This window comes from Crocodylus porosus, unplaced genomic scaffold, assembly GCF_001723895.1.
Source record: "Crocodylus porosus isolate Cpor-Errol unplaced genomic scaffold, CroPor_comp1, whole genome shotgun sequence".
NCBI classification, from domain to species: Eukaryota; Metazoa; Chordata; order Crocodylia; family Crocodylidae; genus Crocodylus; species Crocodylus porosus.
In genome coordinates this window covers 163,391,472-163,404,540 of record NW_017728886.1, presented here as the reverse complement: position 1 = coordinate 163,404,540, position 13,069 = coordinate 163,391,472, and the positions used below count along the sequence as shown (strand labels likewise).

Genomic DNA, 13,069 nt, shown 5'->3' with positions numbered 1-13,069 from the left:
ATGATCTCCCGAGGTCCCTTCCAGCCCTAATGTCTATGAAATCTATGAAAATCTCTGATTAAAATTTTCTAGTGGAGTCTCAACCATAAAGTGTTACTTCCTGCATGTCCAGAAATTAAAACAAAGCCTTTCTAAACCATTAGAAAGCCCTGATAAAACGCAACTAGAAACCTAAAAATTCTTGCTGCTAATTTAAGATCAGAATCTAACATAATTTAGTTTTTTAGTATCAGGGGGCTTTCTGTGGGAGAAGACACCTAAATTGTTACAGTTCTTCATCTTGTAATCCCCAGACATTGAAATGTATCTTTTACTGCCACTAATCTGTGAAAAACATTCTTTGGATATGGCTAGAATTTGTCTCCAAGGATGTATTCCTGGTTTGTTTGGGTTTTTTTATCTTAATTTTTTTTTCTTTTTTTAAGGCTGGGGGGGAGGTAGAAGGAGTAGGAGTATACATGAGAAAAAGATTTTACTGTTTGACTTTTCAAAGGTTAGATGTTCTCTTTCAATGTACTAGTGATGTTAATTGTCATCTTGCTCCAAACTATAAGATTTTTGCAAGCTAACAGTTGAGAACTGGGTAAAGGGTTCATTACAGTTTTAATGTGAGTTTTAATGCTAAGGAAGGGAAACCATTATAGCTAAATTCAGAAAAGTTCATAGTGAGATTTTTTTTTTCTTCCCCCTTCAAGCTCTTTGCTTTGTATGTCAGACAAACTGTTACAGCCTGTAATTTCAGATCTTGCCACTGCCTTCAGCAGTGAAAAGTGAAGTCAGATTGTTAGATGGTTAGTCATGCAGATAAAACACCTGAGAACTAGGTTAAAACCACCAAATTAATTGCTGTCCTCTTAAGTTTAGATCTAGAAATTGGAAAATACTATTCTTTTTTTTACCTCACTGTTCCACTTTCTAAGCTTTCTACTGTTGATCAAAAGCTTAACTTTTCTGTTTCTTTGGGTCGCATCCATTTACTAGATGTAGAGCTGGCCCAAGGATTCTTAAACTTCACACCTTTTCTCCACAGGAACAAAACAAACTGAGTAGATATGGGGAGAGTGGTGTTCTCCATTTGAGCTACTTGAATGCCTCCATGACTAGCATCCCCAAGTTCCTTGGTGCACTGTTGTATTCGTTACCTTCAAGAACTGGGTTTTCCATCCCAGGAAAATGGTTGCTGAAATGTAAATTTTAAGCCAAGTTTGAATATCATCTGATGATCTTGAGTGTGCTTTTATTTTTGGTTTCCAAGTGATACAAAGTAGCATTATAAAAATATATCTGATGTTTTTACCACTGTGCAGCTGGCATTAGAAATGAATATTGGTCAATGGTCATTAGTGGCATGAAAGGACTATAGCTATTTTTAATGAGGCAAGGGCTTTTTTTGGTGATTTTTATCCTTGGCCAGGTGTATAGTTGGGAGAGATCTGAGACGAGCTTTCAAACACAAAGTGCCCTTTCAGTTCAGATACGTGAATTTAAAAATTTTTTTTTCTTTTTGAAAGTATTTACAAAGTGTAAAAATAATTTCAGGAGTATTTTTCAGTAGTCTGTCAGGAGTGGATGTCATTCTGTCCCTCATTTTATTATTTAGCATTCATATATGACTTGCAGACAGATTCTTCTTTAGTTTGCTCTCTGCTGTGTCTCCAAGGCTAGGGACAGACATTCAAAAAGCCAGAGCCTGAATTGATTCAATCCTTGCAGGTTAGTCTAACCTGAAGAGCTTGAACCAATTTGCAAGTAAATAGACATTCACTTTTGATTCGGGAAATGGGGACACATGCCTGCAGTGGCTCAGGCTGTAAGCTGGGGGGGGGGTCCTAGAGCAGCCCTCCCTTCTCTTCCCTTCCTCAATGCTGAGCTGGGGAGGACTTGGCCAGGCCCTAGCAGGACACTGTGATTCGGGAGCAGTTTAAACCCCAACCCTGACTGCACAGTCCCCAGCTGGGGTGTACCTGGAAGGGGAAGCAGCCCTCTCCAGGCTTTTTCCTTTCTGGTCACTGCTCGAGAGGTGGGGAGTGTTGCCAGCTCCCAGCAAGTACTCTGAGGCAGAGGGCTGGGAGGTGGGGGAGAAGGACTGCTTGTAGGGACTGCATGCATCTGTTGATGATACCAAGGTTTTCAGTTTCCCTGTGCCTGCTTCTTCATACTGTCTGTAGCAAACTGACCAGCACTGCATTCATTGCAAACCAGGTCATTTCTCACACCTCTCTGTACCCAGTTGAACACTGACAGCAAGCCAACAGGGAGCTTATCAGAACACAAAACTTATCAGCCCATCAGGAAAACAAAGCCCCTCATTAGTTCCAGCTCTTCTTAAATAGCTTTTTGCAAAACATTTTTAAGGAAGAACACCGGGACATTACCAGCTGGCCTGTTGATTAGCTCCAAAAAGCATTAAGCAGACACTGTTCTGTCTGCGTTCGTTCAGTGAAATTGTACAACATGCACACACATGCTGGGAGAACCCTGCTTGAGCAGCAAGGAGAAGGGGAGCAGGGGGAAGCCAGGCAGATGCTGCTGTGCCTGCAGTCTCCACCTCCTCAAGCAGCTGGAGCTCCAGCTAGGGAGGAGAGGGACAGGGCCAGCCCTGGTCTGCTCTGGAGCAGACAACCCAGCCTAGCCTAGGACTGAAAAGCATGCTGGGGGATTTTGTTTTAATTTAAACCAGGAAGGGGTCTGGGACAGAAGTTCCGTAAATCAGTTAAGTTGGATACTACATTCAATCAGGTTTATCTTAAACCAGTTTTTGCCATTTTGAAACTGGTTTATGTGCACTGAACTTATACTCTGTTACCAGTTTAAACCAGTTTCTGATCACTTAAACCAGTTTGTGTAATTTCTGTCCCTAGTCTCAGGATTAGGGAGTTTATCTGCATCTTTTGATGTTTTTGGTCAGTGCTAAAAAAAAATACCATACTTTTACTCCTTCACATATTGGACATTGGAGTAGAAAGTCTCTCGTTCTCTTCAAGTCACTGTTGTTGCAGACTTATTTGTCTTTGAGTTTAAAGGGTGCTTCCTGTTTTACCTTAGTTTTTTCGTCGTATATTTTTGAGGCTGTATTATTTCTGCACATGATAGTGGTATAGTTTTTGTTAGAGATCTCGCCAAAGAACTGTCAGATCTTTGCTTGCTCTTTTGCTTTTAGGTGATTTGCTTTGTGGTGATAGGTTTTGCTTAGTTATATGCTGCATTATGAAATACATTTTCGGACCTCATTTCTTCTGAGAAACGTTTTCTTTCCATTGCTTACAGATTAGCCTAGAGTGCATGCTAACTCTTTGCTGATCTTTTCTGTGTAATTTTATTTTTTTATGCTAAGTAGTCCATGCTTCTGTTTTTTGCCTTATGAGTGCCAAACTTCCGGCAAATGAAAGGGGGTGGCTTTGCCCTTGACTGTCATACTCAGTCTCAACTGCATTTGTGAATGTTAAGTAACTTATTATGCTTTTAGAAGTATTGAAGCAGCTGCTTCTGGCCACCCCTGCTTTAGACTGATAAATTTGATACAGAAGGAAGTTTGTGGGAATGTGTAACTCAAATATTTGTTCCTGTTTTTTCTCATTTACTCCATATTGATCCTGTGTGTGTTTTCACAGTTGTCATTGGTTGTACTTCCCATTTTGAGTGAATTTCAGCAGAATGCTTATGAAGTACAAATGCTGCTGGGGATCTTACAAAATACTATTCCTAGTGCAGTGTGGATAATATGACTTTTTATTGTTACATAGCCTGTAAGTTGTGTGAGTATAGCCAATTGCCTGTTACAGTGCACCTAAACTGCTGTTTTCTGTTCCACTCAGAACACTGTAATGTTGTTCTGTTTGACTTCATAATAGGCACAGAAAAAGTACGGCAAGCTCAAGACTGCAAAGATCTCCATGTTGTTAACCCTGACTGGCTGTGGAGCTGTTTGGAGCGTTGGGACAAAGTAGAAGAGCAACTCTTTCCTTTGAAGGATGATTACATCAAAGCACACAGGTAAACATGTTTTGGGGGTGGGGGTTGAAAGGACCAAATATGTGTTGCTCATGGTTATACTGATCTGTTCTGACTTTATAGAGAAGATAGCAAGAAGAAACCTTAAATAGTCCGCAAGGTTTAGGGCTTTCATGAAAGTAACACTTTCTTTCAGCTGTAGGAATGCAGAGCTGTCCCTTGGAAGGTTAGAGGAAACATTACAGTCTGTTGTAGCTGGAGAAAGCTTCTGGCCCAAGTAATTCTTTGAGGCTACTGCACATGGCTGCCACTAACTCATTAGCAGGTTTGATGGTACGCTTTTGAAAATCATTAGTGGCCAGGAGCAGAGATGTACATGCAAAACTTCATGCTGGGAGAAGCCCTAGTTAATGTATCCAAGCGATGAGAAGTTACGGAGATGAGGGAGAAAAACTCGAGGCAGAAGCAGAACGTAAGGGTGCAAAATGTGGGAGGAAATAGAACTAAAAAGGGAACAAATACTCTTGAATCATATGAAGAAACTGGTTGGACAAGAAATAGGTTAATAGAACAAATTGATGGAGGAAGGGACACAGAGAATGGAGGCAGGGTGGGTAACAACTTGAAGAGAGAGAAACCTAGGAATTGTCTTTAAAGAAAGATACTAAAGGGTTATCAAAATCTGTGATAGAGGTTGAGCTCTGTCTGTGCAATGTATAACCTATGGACTGAAAGTGTGGAGTAATTAAGCATGTGGATTAAACTTGTACCATAAATAAGGTTTGTCATGATGCATCATAATTTGAAAGGAGGTACCTGTCTGGCATAGGCACTGCATGAAGCTCATACCCCAGACTGGCTCCCTGTGCTCATGCAGTGCCCTTGGAGTTGGGTCAGTGCGTGCTGTATGCCTTGCATAGGGTTGATCTGAGATCCACAGGCCAGCTCATTGGCAGGGTCTGGTTTAAATTGCAGGCAATGCTTGCTAATATGGCCAAGTCATGGCAGGGGCCACTTTTCATGCCCAGATCATGGCGCACCCTCCCTCCCGCCAGTTGGCTGAGGCAGGTTTGGGGCCAGGTTTACCTGCAGCAGCAGAGGCCTTGCTCCTCTGATCATTGCTGAGGAAGAAGAGGAGAGAGCTTGGGGATGGGGAGGGGAGGGGCTGTTTGCTCCTCCAGGTGGGAAAACTGGGATGCAGGAGGTTGGTGGGAGCCCTGGCACTGGGTAGAGGAGGGGCTGTTTGCTTCTCGGCACATGCGTTATCAATCCCCAGTACCCCAGTTTTCCTGCCTAGAGAAGCAAACAGCCTCTCCCCTACCTGGTGGCAAGGCTGTCTGCCAAGGCAGCCCCCAACCTCTGGTGCCCCAGTTTTCCCACTTGAAGGAACAAACAGCCCATCCCCAAGCTCCTTCCTCCTGCTGTCCCTTTTGTGACCCTTCCCCCACCCCCCTTCCCCTGGGCTGCTAGACTTTTCTGCTGGCTGAGGAATGCTTTCCCCAGCCAGCAGCAGCCATCCTGTTGCAACAAAATGCCATGACATGGCCACTTGCTGGGGAACTCCTCAGCAAGTGGCCATATTGTGGCATTTTGTTGCAAATTGTTTTTTCATGAAAATCACTTAATTTTTTGATTTTTCACAAGAAATGTGAAATCATGATTTAAACCAGGCTCTAATCGTAGGGCTCCATGAGCCAGATCCAGCCCATGGGCTGTCTTTGATGCTCCTGGCTTAAATGGTATATTATATTTAACAGAACTGTTTCAGTAACTTTGTAAACTTTTTAAGAGAGATTTTGAGAGTGACATTTTGGTATTTTATAGTAATTGTCTGTTTATGTACATATTATGATAAATTCAGTGCAGCTTTCGTATGTACATTTGAAAGTGTAGATCCTTGATCTTTCTTAAATAACTTGCTTAAGCAAAAAAGCAAGCAGATTCAATTTGGCATGTAACAAACTGTATTACAGCTCCACTGCTTCACGTTTAAAGGAGTCTGGTGTGTTCTTTCTCTGGAAGAGAAATATTAACTAACTCCAGTTACAAATGCTACATTTAAATTGTTTTGAAATTTTATCCAACAGAGAGAACAGTCCTGCTGTGTTTCCTGATGCACACAGTGCGTTCCAGACAGCTTTGTTTCACCCAACGCCTATCCATCCAAAGTCTCAGCCTGGTCCTGAAGTTCGGCTTTATGATCCCAACACTGGAAAGCTGATCAGAAAGGGCTCTCAGTCTTCTGGCCAGTCTATGTACATCCAGTCTCCAGCTCCTCCCCTCACCTTACCAGTACATGGGGAGCATTCATCCTTCAGGTACATGAAAGTGTAGCTAAGGATTACTTGAGCTTATTTTCAGAATTTTCTTTCTTTTCTATTCTGTGATAACATTTTACCTGGTCAGTGTAGCTGCCTTGTCTTTGGGCTTAGCCAGCTCATGATAAAGGCAAAAACAAAACAATAAAAACCAAACAAACAATTTTTTAGAATATCATAACTTTCTTCTGCTCACTTCATTTGGTATTGGCTTTAGTGATGTAAATGAGTTTTTGACTACCTGACTCTATATGGGTTCTTTAATTAGGTGTTTAGTGAAACCCAGTTAAGAATATACGGCATTGTTATTGTATGCGCTCTAGAATGTATAAGTTACAGCTCAGAATAAGTGAATGTTATACAACTATCTGCTTCAAAACAGTTTTTATTAATTATTTTGTTTTTGTTGTTTGGCGATAAAATAAAGTACAGTATGCAGTCTTGTTTGAGAACTGTTTCTTCTGTTCATCTTGGATGACTGATTGCTTTTGGGATTGTATCATGAGGTAATAGTGTTTTTAAGGGGTTTAACTAACCAGCGTGTCAGTTAATCCTAAAAACCACTGACTACCCTTTTGGTAAATTAAGATTCTGAAATAAAAGGTACAGGATTGATGATTAAATCATAACCTTAGCTTAGGGAGACTGCAAAATCTATGGTCAGGATTAGTCGGGTCAATTAAACCAAGATTTTCAAAAGGGATTATTAAGGTCAGCTGCTAAAATCCATGCTTATGTGACCTAATTTTTCAAAAATGCCAAATACTTGACATCTCCTGTTGTTAACTTCAATGACTAAGCTTAATCGCCCACTTTTAGAAAACTTGACTTCTTTGCATTTGTTTTTCTGCCCATAAAACTACTTGGCAGGTTGTTGAGATTAAATGAGCTGTAAAGCACTCATAATAAATACAAAGTATTATCATAAATGCTGAGATTCAAAATCTGGGTTTTTTTATTATCTTCACCCCCTCTCCTCTCCCCCCCCCCCTCCGCCAACTCTGTCCCTTACTGGTTTTAAGACTTCCTGTGCTACAGAAATTACTTACAATGCTTTTCTTTTTTACCAAAGGAATTGAACCTGTTTCTTTTTCCCTCTTTCTGTAGTCTGTCTGACTCTCTCATTTCACTTTGTTTTCTACATAACATTCCTATTCCACTTTTCATTTGAACAGGCTTTATTTGTTTGTTTTCAGCTCTTTTTCTGAACAATCACTCTATTGTGTTTCCGTTCTATTACACTATGTAAATGATCAAGGAAGAGAGAAACTTGAACTGTTAAGATGGCAAGTATTCCAAAGAACAGCTAAAAAGCTCTTTTCTTTGTTATCTAATGTGTTGTAGAAGAGGAATTTCAAGGAACTTGTAAACTCTGGGTTTTGATTAAACTTACAACTATATACCTTGCAGTCTGACTTCTAAAATTGACTGGAAAGGGTTGCATCTGCAGCACTTCCAAGAATATATTTTCCCCTTGTGCTTCCCCAAGTTAAGAAGATATACAAAAAAACTAGAACTCTTGGTTCCAAAATTATACCTTTTATTAGACCAACTGGAAAATGGCAAAAAAAATTGTCCTTTTCTACACATTGAATGGACAATTTGAACCATTTTTCCCCTATGTAATGCAAAAGTGGTACTTCTTTTGATTTAATTTTGGAGAAGGAAGATAACGCAGCTGGCATCTAAAATGAGCTGGTGTGGATGCATTCCCAAACTAGGCCTTTGGGGAAACTTTTTTATTCTTTTTTTATTCTGTTTTTGTTTTCCTTCATGTCTGCTGTGTGTTTTTCTAGCACTTCTGACTGCCAGTGATGATACAAGTGGGTTGCTTTTGGATGTTCCACATAATACAGCATGTTTCTGATCACACTCAAAAACTGCAAAACTTTGTCCTAGAAAAAAAAACGAAAAATCTAAGAACTTAACAGTGCCTAAGGAAAAACTAGGAACTTAATGTTGAAGAAGGAAAATAAAAATCCACTTGTATCATCACTTATAAAAATTAAATTTCAAGTTTGGAGGTCAAATCTTAGTCTTGTGTTACACATCCACCACAAACCATTTTCTAGTTTAAGGGGCAAAAATTAAAGGGAGAAGTGACTTCTACAGATGCATGATATTATGCATATTTCTCAGTTAACTGGTGACCATGTCTGTTTAAAGTTGGCAACTATGTAAAATGTGGCTGTCCAACCTCTAAATGGCCCAGGGATGCACCATCTGGGACCATGAGCCCCAGGGCTGCATCCCCCTCCCCATTGCACCAGTTAATTCCTTGTTGCTTCTTCCTACTGCACCATGTGCTCTTGCTCACCACTAGCTTCCTAGTTGTTTCACTGCTGCACTGCACTATGTGGGCACCCTAGGCTGCAGGCTTCCCCTTGTACCGAAAGCTGTATCACTCTGCACCCTGGGGCAAGGGTAGGTAAGAGAAGCTGCAAGGAAGTAAACACTGGAGCTTCCAGCTGCTCCTGGATCCTGAACAATGAAGGAGTGGTAGCTGGATGGGAGCTTTGGGGGCTGCAGTTTAACCTCTTGCAGGCTGCATGCGACCCACAGGCACCAGTTATGCTGCTCTGTCAGGGCTGTCTGTGTTAACTAACAGGGTATACACCTGTAAGCTGTGGTTGTTTTTTGTTTGGAGTTGTTGTTGTTTTTGTTTTTTCCAGATACCCCAAATACATTCCTTTCGTTTAGTTAACAGGAACCAGATTATTAACTGGTTAATCTAAAATTCGGTTAACTTGGTTGTCGTATCCAGATGTATTTTACAAAAGTTATAAAGCCCTGACTAATTGTTTTCTGAATGGTCCACTGGGGTGGGGAACACTAATTAAATGTATTTTGTTCAATTTTGAACATGTATCTTTCCAGGGGCTTGATTTAAAGGCACTGTCTGGTACTTACTGAGCAACCTTTTCCTGGGAAATCTGGGCTTTGTGTCAGTTTATAAATGAAAAGTCCCTTTGTGACTTATGTGGTTGTAGCACCTGGAGGCCACCCTTGTTAGACTAACATGGTCCCTGCCCTAAACGATTAACAGTCTGACAGATGAGATGTAATAGGTGGATGAAACATGAGTTGGTCAGTGAGAGCTATTTGAGGAAGAGATGGTCTAGTACAAATAGATGTACTAGACTGGCCAGTCCTTAGTCGAGCAGAAGAATTAATCGCAACTTGCATGTGTCTGACACCTAAGTTGTTTAACCACATTGTCTGCATTTGCATTTTGTTTCTGAAAACAGGATTACAGTTGACACGAGATGACATTGTTTGAATATTTTTGAAAGTCATAGTCTAGTGTTCAAATGGTAGTGCTTCAAATTAAACATGTAAGGGGTGTTTACACATGCATTAATGCGCATTAGTTAATGCACATTAAATCTAGTACCTCCATTTTGAGTAGCAGGAAAATGCACATTAGCCTGTCTTAATGCTCGTTAACTAAAGAGCAAGGTTTTTAAATTACGCTTAATGCGCATTAGCCTATTTTTATGTGTATTAACTAAATAGCACAGGTTTTAATGAGCATTAAAATACGCTAATGTGAACTATGCACACATACAGACATGCCCCTACATACGACAAAGACATGTGATGGCTGCCACTGCTCAGTACCTCTGAAAATCTGACCATTATATTGAGGTGCTTGATATGAGATAATTCTCCTTATGTTTAGGTGCCTGGCTGTCAAAGCTATGTTTGTGTCTGTCTGTTATTTCTATTGTTCAGTTTAAAGATGAGGTAAGAAAGTAGAATAATGTATTATTCTGACATCACGCTTCAGACTTGAGTCCAACCAGTTGGAGTGGGCCTATCCCTGTAGCTTTGGTTGTAAATTGAATTCAAAATCAAAATAGGCCTATTTTTCAGGTTCTTCAAAGTCGGAAGAGGAAACCTGTGGAAATTAGAATGAGTCTGGGCTAAAATTCAGAGCCTCTGTATGCTAGTTCCGAATGTTTCAAAGGTACTAATGGTGCATTAATGGTAATACAATGGGGAGAGAATAAATTAGACAGTAATCCAGAGCATGTGCACATTCCCAGGACTGCTGGCCAGATGCATACCCAAGCCACTGTCAGAAATGAGGCAGCATAGCTGCTTTAGAGCACTTGAAGCATGCCCAAGACAGCCCAAGACCGGCATGCTCAATGAGCTGAAAGCCACTGTAAGCTGGCAACATTCTGTTTCCTGAGATTTGGCGCATGCTGAGTGGGGAGTGAGCAAATAGGGTACATTTCTTGGTGGCTCCTCTGGACATGGCACTGTGACAGTATAGACATGTCCTCATTGCTTTTTGTGACACTTTTTTTCTTTGGAATGCTTAACGCCCCACCCACCCCTTAAGGGGTTGAAACTGAGCCTACTATATTGTGGTCTTATCACGTGGCATACCACCAGTTCTATTGTATGCAAATTCTGCATGCTATTCCTACTGCCTTCCATTATAGGAAAGTCTCTCAATAATGGTCATTTTTTTTTTTTTCTTTCTGACATGCTTAGAATAGTGAAAAGTTTAACATATAGAAAGAGCAGCAGCTGCGCATTTGGAGCAGTTCAAGTATCCGCACCAGTTACTTGCTTCAAAGGTCTCCTTTGCGATCACAAGTGCTAGAGAATTAACTTTTTCCTTAATGAAAGATAGATTTTTAAATTTTCTATAGTTATCAAGAAGACCATTAAACGTTTCGGCTTACACTAAGGTACGCTAACAAGTCTTTTCCCAGTAAGTTTTCTATTTCTCTTTCTTGTTTTCTTTTTAACTGTTTTTATTCAGGTAAATGAAAACAAAATTCCAACACTGAAGTAATATATGGGAATTGTATGAGTTTGGAGTTATAATGTATTTACAAAAGAAATAATATATAATAATTTATAGTACTTACCATCTGTACTAGATAAATAGATTTTAATCACCAGCCAATAAGCCTGCGTCTCTAGCCAGACTGCCTGACTATTAATGAATGTTATAGTTGCATATATAAAGTCAATATAAAATGTGTGTCTAAAAGCAGTTTTGTTAACTATATATAACTGCCTTCACCTCTTTATAATATAAGAAAGTAAGAAATAAAGTATACCCAGATTGTTTGATCTACTTAATATACCTGCAGTACTCTTAGTGTTTGTTCATTTGTTCATACATTCTTGCTCTGAAATTTTCTTTATTTACCAAAGCCCTGCTCGCTCTTTCTCCCCCTGCCCCCCTTGTAATTTACCCAGTCCAATTTTCCTCTCATTTGGATCCCCAAATGATCCTTATTTTTGTACCCATTACGCCTTTCTTAAAATGTGGAGATTCACCCTTACCCTCAGATAGTTAATCCCTCCACACCTGGGTAGTGAATTTTCTCTTCCTGGAAGGTTCCGAACTCCCATCCTAGGGAAGTTATGATACTATATCATGATGAGTCGGATACTGTTTTCTGAAGGGATTTATGTAGAGCCTTGTTTTAGGCCTTTCCTCAGTCTCTTCCCATGTTGCACTATCCATCTCCTGCTCTCCCCCCCACACTCCCCTCCATCCCATAATATCCCCCCTTCCATTTCTCTTCTGTTTTCCTCATACTGTTACTCAGTCCCACTTGAACCCTCTTGAATACCCCTCTAGTTTTGTCTTCTCCAAGTCTACTTATCCTGGTACTTGGGTAAATTCTTTCTCCTGGGCTTAAGAGTTTGCCTTTCTGTATTATGTTGTTGCTTTTCGAAGTTTGTCAGTCTCTGGGAGGGGAAGTGGTAGGAGAGATGGGGGGCAAGGGTGGGGTTCAGGCATTTGACTGCCCTATTTACTGTCTACTACTCATTGCCCCACTGGAATGGTGGAGAGGATGAGATTTGGACAACCCTCAGATAATTAAGGTCTAAATATGGAAAATTATAACAAATTTATAACCTTTTTTCCATGTATAGAATCTGATTATTGGAAGGTCAGCTTAAATTCAAATTTGTCGTGGATCAGGTAAATGGAGTATTCTATGGATCTCTCCACACCTTCTAGGAGTCCTTATTTTCAAGTTTTCTTTCACAATTTTCTGTAGTCTTTTCTTTCAAAGCTCCTTTTCTCTTGTTTTTTCTCCTCTTTCTTTTTTCTGTTTTTTTTAATCATTTTTATTTTAGTTTGCAGAGATATTGCTAAGTGCAAGTTTCCCTCCACCTCTATCTCCAGGTCTGTGACTCTGTTCCCAATTTCTTTCATCTCTGCTTTTGGTTTTTATCAAACTGTGTCTCTGTAAAGGATTTTAAAGCTCTGATTTCTGCAAGTAACTCACCAAAGACCTGTCTGGTCAGTGTGGCTGTTATGTCTTTTTCCTTCTCTGCTCTGTATTCTCTTGAAGCAGCCATGTTTGATTCTACAGATCCTTGAGCAGTTTTGAATGAAGGTCTTCCAGTGAGTTTCTTCTGGGAAGAAGTAGCTTTTCAAATGACTTGCATGGGATTGGCACTCTACAAATAGGGAAGTCAAGGGGGTCAGGGATCAGCAAGCTTGTGGATTGTGCAGCCTCTCCTATAGAGGGCTAGCTTAGGCAGCCATCTGCTCTGGTGTTGTCATGTGACCCCCTCCCCCCCTTTCTTCTTCTCAGTACTCATTTCTCCAACTGGCCTTTGTATCTGATGCTTGTCCAGAGTGTCTGGGCAGTGTGTTTTGAAGAATCGTTGGAAGGTTCAGAGTTGCAAATTCACAAGTTTGAATCTTGGCCATCAGCAGTTCCTTGCATCTCAAGCAAGTTTTTTGTCTCCCTGTTAATAAAATGGGTATCCTTTTCATATCAGAGGGAAGATACCTTGCTGAGTTCATC

The 13,069-nt window shown here is 40.4% G+C and overlaps 1 protein-coding gene across 3 annotated transcripts in view; it reads left to right on the top strand.

Moving 5' to 3' along the window:
* Positions 1 to 13,069, top strand: part of CTDP1 (CTD phosphatase subunit 1) — a 180,659-nt gene that overhangs the window by 53,192 nt on the left and 114,398 nt on the right. For all 3 annotated transcript variants that reach the window (XM_019544697.1, XM_019544687.1, XM_019544705.1), the window contains exons 9-10: positions 3,852 to 3,993; positions 6,039 to 6,269. In XM_019544697.1, the coding sequence (XP_019400242.1) occupies positions 3,852 to 3,993; positions 6,039 to 6,269 (373 nt within the window). The remainder of the gene's footprint in view (positions 1 to 3,851; positions 3,994 to 6,038; positions 6,270 to 13,069) is intronic.